We start from the raw sequence: 7,784 nt of genomic DNA, 5'->3' as shown, positions 1-7,784 counted from the left end.
GTTTCTTGCTTCTGGTTAAAAAATGAAAAGACCTATTTGCTATTTACCAAGTTTATTAATATACTAAATTTAAGCAATTTGAGATCTTTTCCCCAAAAGAAGTTAACTCAATTTTGGAAGAAGAGGGGGTAGAAAGGGATAAAGAATGGTGATGAAAATCTTACCTGTCCATAGTTCAAGAATACCTAATCTGCCCTGCTAATTTATTTGCATAAACTAGTTGAAGTGGTTGGAGAAAGAAAAGCCATTAATAAGATTTAAATTTATTACATTTTATTAATATCATGTAGGTCTTTTTACAGAAGAGCTTGACCCACTTTTAAAGAACATACACTTCTTGAAAATACAGAGACAAATTTAAGAATCGAACAGCTGCATTACAGGAAAACTGATTTTTTTCACTGAAAAGTCAGATGAAAGGCAATGCTAGGGAAAAGATGAGGAATAGTTTCTGTAACAAGAAAATACCACAACCTACAAAGAAAAAGTGTAGAACATATAGTAAAGCCCTAAAAAATATAAAAAGTTTCTCCCACTAAGTCCTCTGTTGAATACTGATGTAATAATCACAATTTAAGCAGCAGAGAAGAGAATCGTAATTCGTGGAAATGTCTTCTTTTTGCAATTACATCAGCAAACTGTTCAAATAATAATTTGAAAATTTCCATATCCAAAGGCAAAAGACACCCTTTTAAGAAAGTGAAAAATAATTGTGTTTCCTGGCCTCCAAACTTTAAAATTCCTTGTTGCTATTACATCACAATGAACAAAATTCTCTTCTCATTTTAAACACTGTTACAATCCAAGAATGTACTCTTTCAAAGATATACACATTTTTAAATGACTGTAAATATTAAAATGTACCATTAAGAAAGGCAGGCATTAAGTACAGCATGGTAGTAAATAGGTGCTGTAAAAACACCCAATTAGTTAAAAGTAACAAACATTAAAATACATACAAAATAGAATAACTTAATTGGGACAGACTGGTAGTAGTTATCAATCTCCCTGTTTGAATCTCCCTTACAAGTGGTAAGGGAAAAAACACAGGTTTAAAATTTTTTTAAAGTTTCAATTCACAGTAATGGTATTTTTCAATTGAACATTACAGCAAACATCAGAACTGATTTTACTAATGAATAGTTTGGTTATCGATAGACAGATAGGATAACTTGAACTTATGTACTGGATAAGGCATATGTTAGTCATATATAGGGTAATTTATTTATTATAGTTTATTTGACAAGAAATTCTGTTAGACGGCCCAAGTGAAATATTGGTATGTGAAGGAATCTGTTCCACCCAAATACATCTCAGCAGCTACAGCTTTCTGCAGATGGCTTTGCTTGCACATTTTTGTCTAGTTTAATGGGTTCAGGAAATTCGTTGTAAAGTTCCACTTCTGCTTCCTGGATGAGAAACAAGTAGAAAATTTTACTTGGGCTGATTTTAAAAGGTGGTCAAAAGACAATCCTGACCCAACACTTACTTTCCAGCTTCAGGCTTGGCAGTTTATTCCCCCACACTGATGCTGCTCCAGCTGGTTCTGAATCCCAAGTTAGAAGGGTATACTCTACACCCTTGGGGTTGCTTGGCTGAGGTAGGGCCTGGGGCTGGGAATCAGAGCTCTCGGAGTAAAGCAGAGTTGAATCTGAGATCACTTGGGCTCCCTAGCTCTTGGCTACCATTTTGGTGTCAGCAGGACTATACCTCAGGGACAAGTCCATTGTAGTTGATGCAAAAAATCTCAGCGTGGAACTGGTGTCCTGCTTTCTCTTCTCCCAGACCCTTACTTGCTCTGGCTTGCTCCATGTAGGTAGGGTGCTTACTCTCCTCTCCTTCAATTCCTTATTTAACGTTCATTTCTTCCAAAAGACCTTCCCTAACTAAGCCCTTTTTCCTTTCCTCAACTCCCTCTGCATCACCCTTGCTCCCTTAATTAGCTGTGCATCCCGTTCCCACAGCACTAATGTCCATATCTGTCGTTTATTTATTTATATTAATGTATGTCTCCTCTTCTAGACTGTAAGCTCACTGTGGTCAGGAAATGTGTCTGCTTATTGTTTTTTGGTATTCTCCCAAGTGCTTGGTACAATGCTGTGCACACAGTAAGCGTTCATTAAACACGACTGACTGATTGATTGTTGCTTAGTGAAGGTTCCTTAGGGTTTGCCCAGAGGGTAAAGGAGAGGAAGGAGAGGAAAGGAGCAAAGGAGAGGAAGAGGCTAAAAGAGAATCAATCAATCAATCAATCAATCAATCAATCGTATTTATTGAGCACTAACTGTGTGCAGAGCACTGTACTAAGCGCTTGGAAAGTACAAGTTGGCAACATATAGAGACAGTCCCTACCCAACAGTGGGCTCACAGTCTAAAAGGGGGAGACAGAGAACAAAACCAAACATACTAACAAAATAAAATAAATATAATAGATATGTACAAGTAAAATAAATAAATAAATAGAGCAATTAATATGTACAAACATATATACATATATACAGGTGCTGTGGGGAAGGGAAGGAGGTAAGATGAGGGGGATGGAGAGGAGGACGAGGGGGAGAGGAAGGAAGGGGCTCAGTCTGGGAAGGCCTCCTGGAGGAGGTGAGCTCTCAGTACGGCCTTGAAGGGAGGAAGAGAGCTAGCTTGGCAGATGGGCAGAGGGAGGGCATTCCAGGCCCCGGGGTCGATGGCGGGACAGGCGAGAACGAGGCATGGTGAGGAGATTAGCGGCAGAGGAGTGGAGCGTACGGGGTGGGCTGTAGAAGGAGAGAAGGGAGGTGAGGTGATGGAGAGCCTTGAAGCCGAGGGTGAGGAGTTTCTGCCTGATGCGCAGATTGATTGGTAGCCACTGGAGATTTTTTAGGAGGGGAGTAACATGCCCAGAGCGTTTCTGGACAAAGACAATCTGGGCAGACGCATGAAGTAAGGATTGAAGTGGGGAGAGACACGAGGATGGGAGATCAGAGAAAAGGCTGGTGCAGTAGTCCAGACGGGATAGGATGAGAGCTTGAACGAGCAGGGTAGTGGTTTGGATGGAGAGGAAAGGGGACCGGCAAGCTGAGACTCCAGCTGCGGAGCTGGAGTTGTGGAGCTGAGACCGGCAGGTTTTGGTGATGCCTTGGATGTGAGGGGTGAATGAGAGAGCGGAGTCGAGGATGACACCAAGGAGTCAAGGATGACACCAAGGTGGAGGGTGGTGGGGAGGCAGCTTTGGGGAATGGAGCTGTAAGAAAGAAGCGAAGTTGGGGAGAGGATGTAAACAGGAGAGGGAGAAATGCTGGTGATGATAGACGCAGAGAAGGGACAAATTGGTAGACAGAGATGCTAATAGGAGGGGGGAGGGTTGTAGCTACAGAACTCTTCATCTTCACCTGTAAAATAAAGACATCGGCCCTTGCGATGCATTTAGTAATCAGTCAATTGTATTTTCATCCAAATGTGAGTGGACAAGAAAAGGTCTACTGCAGTTGTTTTCATGGACAAAATGTACAAGAGATTCTCTCCCAAAGGTGGTACCAAAAGTGGGGACAAAAATGCATTCTAGGAAATCCTAAGTAGAGCCTTTTTATCCCACTTTATTTCTTTCAGATACATATCTAAAGGGAATTTTGTATTTACATTCATAAATGAGTCCCAAATATCCATTTAAATAAAAAGGCTAACTTAAAACATTGATCCACAGTGATAAATATTTTCTTGAATTGCTGTGATAAAAAGACCCATCTATAATGTCTTTCCTTTATATTATCTCTATTTCTGTTGTTAATTTAAAATAACTTCTTCACGCAGAGCTGTCAACTTCCTCTTGGATGAGAATGTTCGGTTTTATGCTTTTTGTTACTGTTAGCATCATCCAAAAATAATTCAAAGCCTTCCTCTCATTGAAATTCTTTTAGCTGGATAAGTAGAGGCGTCTATAGAGTAATTCTTAATTTTAGCCTAATCCTAATCAGTGGCCTAGGGATAAGGGCCATTAATCCAGATGCCCAAAGCAGAAATTAGATTTGTAATTACTAATTTGTAATTTCCCGTCAGTGATACTTGTTGGGTTTTTTTAAGCTTGTCTGCATCCACATACAGTGCAAAGCAAATCCCAGGGCTGTGCAGCTGAATTCTGATTCTTTTCTTTTTTTTACACCCATTCCTCTTTTATGGAACAAGAGCATCATGGTTGCAAATGTTTAAGATGCTCACGGTTGGTGACTGTTGTTGTTTTTACTGTTGCTATAACATATTGCAAGAGAAGCAGCATGGCTCAGTGGAAAGAGCACGGGCTTTGGAGTCTGAGTTCATGCGTTCATATCCCAGTTCCACCAACTGTCAGCTGGATGACTTTGGGCAAGTCACTTAACTTCTCTGTGCCTCAGTTCCCTCATCTGTAAAATGGGGATTAAAACTGTGAGCCCCTGTGGGACAACCTGATCACCTTGTAACCTCCCCAGTGCTTAGAACACTGCTTTGCACGTAGTAAGTGCTTAACAAATACCATCATCACCATCATCATCATCATTCTAAATGCTTGGAGGGAATAGACAGTCTAGGCAAATGCAATCAATGCCACTGTAACACGGAAGCCAACTCTAGGCTGGGAAAATAGATGTGATTACCCCAACAATACCTGAGCTACAGGAGAGCCCCCCAGACATTTTTGGCCTGTTAGCCCCACACCATTCGATCAGATGGTGCTCCTCTAGCTTAACCAGAAAATGGCATTAGCAGCTTCCCTGGATCTGCCCAGTCCCACTATATACAATAATTTTTTATTATTTTGATATTTGTTAAAAACTTGCTATGGGTCAAGCACTGTAGTAAGCATTGGGATAGATGAAGTTAATCAGGTTGAAAGTCCCTTTCCCACAAGGGACTCCTGCTCTCTACCCCTCCCTCCAGGCTTGCATCTCCTCCTGCCTTCAGGACAGGAGATCTCCTCCCTCCTCTCAATTGCCACCCGTCCAAATGCACTTCAGACCCCACTCTCTCTCCCTTCCCCTCCTTAACTTCCATCTTCAACCGCTCACTCTCCAATGACTTCTTCCACTCTTGTCTTCAAACAGACCCACGTCTCCCCCATCCCAAAAAAACCCTCCCTTTACCCCACAGCTCCCTCCAGTTATCGCTCCATTGCACTCCTACCATTGCTTTGCAAACCCCTGGAGAAGGTCATCTACACTTGCTGCCTTGAATTTATCTCCTCCAACTCTTTCCAGGACCCCCTCCAATCTGGCTTTTACCTGCTCTACTCCACTGAAACCGCCCTCTCAAATGTCACCAATGACCTCTTGATGGCGGTGGCGGCGGTTCTGGATCGCCACCAAGGTCGCCGGGTGACTAAAGAATTAGTCAAAACAGCATGTGACTATTAAAAGTTTTAATGGTTTGTGGGTAAGACCAAATAGGGGGTAAGGCACCCGGCGGGCTCCTTTCCTTAAGGGAAAAGGCGCCAAGTGCCTGATGTTACAAGCTTATATACTGTTGTTGCTAATCACAGTGATTGGTGCAGAATTGGCGCAGTGGGGACTGGATGGGTGCAGATTTGGTGCAGAGCTGGGCGGTGTCTATCTCCTTATTTGGTTTGGTTCCCAGGACCCAGCCAATGGGCTGCAGGGTCTAAGGCCCATACCAAATATGGCAACAGGACCACATACGCTCGAACAATGTCTGCAAGTTTCCATGGTGCATGGGGCCCCATCACTCTTTCTTGCCAAATCCTTCTCCTCCTTGCCATCCTAATCCTCTTCAACCTCTCAGCTGCCTTTGACACTGTCAACCATTCCCTTCTCCTCTCCAGGTTCTCCTCTTATCTTTCTGACCATTCATTCTCAGGTTCCTTCGCAGACTCCTCCTTCTCGTCCCATCCCCCAACTGTAGGGGTTCCTCAAGGGTCAGTTCTTGGTCCCCTTCTATTCTCCATCTATATTCACTCCCTTGGTGAACTCATTCACTTCCATGGCTTCAACTACCATCTCTATGCCAATGATACCCAAATCTATATCTCCTCCCCTATTCTCCCTCCTCCCTCCAGGACTGCATCTCCTCCTGCTTTCAGGACATCTCCACTTGGATGTCCTGCCATCTAAACTTCAATATGCCCAAGACTGAGCTCCTTATCTTCCCTCCCAAACCCTGTCCTCTCCCTGACTTTCCCATCACTACCATCCTTCCCATCTCAAAAGCCCAGAACCTTGGTGTCATCCTTGACTCCACTCTCTCATTCACCTCTCATATTCAATCCGTCACCAAAACCTGCTGGTCTCACCTTCACAACATTGCCAAGATCTGCCCTTTCCTCTTCATCCAAACCGCTACCATGATAATAAAATCACTCATGCTATCCCAGCTGGATTACTGCATCAGCCATCCTTTTTGAACTCCCAAACTCCTGTCTCTCACCACTTCAGTCCATTATTCATTCTGCTGCCTGTATTATATTTCTACAGAAATGTTCTGGGTATGTCACCCCCTTCCTCAAAAATCTCCAATAGTTGACTATCAACATCCGTATAAAGCAAAAATCCCTAATGGCTTTAAAGGTCGCCATCACTTTGCCTCTTCTTACCTCACCATTCTTCTTTCCTTCTACATCCCAGTCTGCACACTCCACTCCACTAGTGCTAACCTTCTCACTATGCCTCATTCTCACCTGCCCTGCCATCAACCCCTGGCCCACATCCAATCTCTGGCCTGGAATGCCCTCCCTCCTCAAATACACCAAACAATCACACTTCCCCCCTTCAAAGCCCTATTGAAGGATTATCTCCTCCAGAAGACCTTCCCAGACTACTGAGTGCTTCTCCCCCTTTTCCTCTGTTCCCACTCTTCTCCCCATCTCGACTCGCTCCCTTTGCTCTACCCTCTCCCCGCTCCACAGCACTTGTGTATATATGTACATATCTGTAATTCTTTTTATATTAATGCCTGCTTACATCTTTTGCTGTGTCTATATCTATAATTCTACTTATTTATACTGATGCTATTGATGCCTGTTTACTTGTTTTGATGTCTGTCTCCCCCCCTTCTAGACTGTGAGCCCATTGTCTCACCGAAGGTCTGTCTCTCTTTGTTGCTGAATTGTACTTTCCAAGCGCTTAGTATAGTGCTTTGCATAAAGTAAGCACTCAATAAATACTACTGAATGAAAGAATGAATGTGACTGTTTATTTCTGCATTGTAATAATCACAATAATAATTTTGGTATTTGGTAAGTGCTTACTATGTGCAAAGCTCTGTTCTTAGTGCCAGGGAGGATACAAGGTGATCAGGTTGTCCTATGTGGGGCTCACAATCTTAATCCCCATTTTACAGATGAGGTAACTGAGGCACAGAGAAGTTAAGTGACTTGCCCAAAGTCACACAGCTGACAAGCGGTGGAGCTGGGACTTGAACTCATGACCTCTAACTCCAAAGCCCATGCTCCTTCCACTGAGCCATGCTGCTTCTCTACAAACACACCCAATAAATACAGTTGATTGATTGACTGAGTGCTTACTGGGTATAGGACACTGTACTAAGTGCTTGATTGAGTACAATATAAAAGAGTTGGGAAACATTTTCCCTGTTCACCAACAAGTTTGTACTCTCCCAAGGATTTAGTACAGCACTCAGGACACAGAAAGCACTCAATAAATATGACTGACTGACTGAATAAATGATTGAATGAATGACTGAATGAAACTCTTGCCCCTCTATTCCACTTATGATCTCTACACTGTTATATTTGGTTGCCTCCCTTTATCTGTAATTTTAGGCTCTTGGACTAATAACTTAGAAATCAGCATGGCTCAGTG

General features: G+C 42.8%; 1 protein-coding gene across 1 annotated transcript in view; it reads right to left on the bottom strand.

The window, feature by feature from the left end:
- Positions 1-251: 251 nt before the first annotated feature.
- LOC119946730 (ras-related protein Rab-7a-like) overlaps positions 252-7,784 on the bottom strand; it is a 58,321-nt gene continuing 50,788 nt past the window's right edge. The window contains exon 6 of the mRNA XM_038768149.1: positions 252-1,409. Coding sequence (XP_038624077.1) covers positions 1,314-1,409 — 96 coding nt within the window. The 3' untranslated portion in view covers positions 252-1,313. The remainder of the gene's footprint in view (positions 1,410-7,784) is intronic.

The sequence above is a fragment of the Tachyglossus aculeatus genome, chromosome Y3 (assembly GCF_015852505.1).
Source record: "Tachyglossus aculeatus isolate mTacAcu1 chromosome Y3, mTacAcu1.pri, whole genome shotgun sequence".
In the NCBI taxonomy this organism is placed as follows: domain Eukaryota; kingdom Metazoa; phylum Chordata; class Mammalia; order Monotremata; family Tachyglossidae; genus Tachyglossus; species Tachyglossus aculeatus.
Note: the sequence above shows the minus strand (reverse complement) of the source record. Positions and strands in the feature narration are given on the sequence as shown.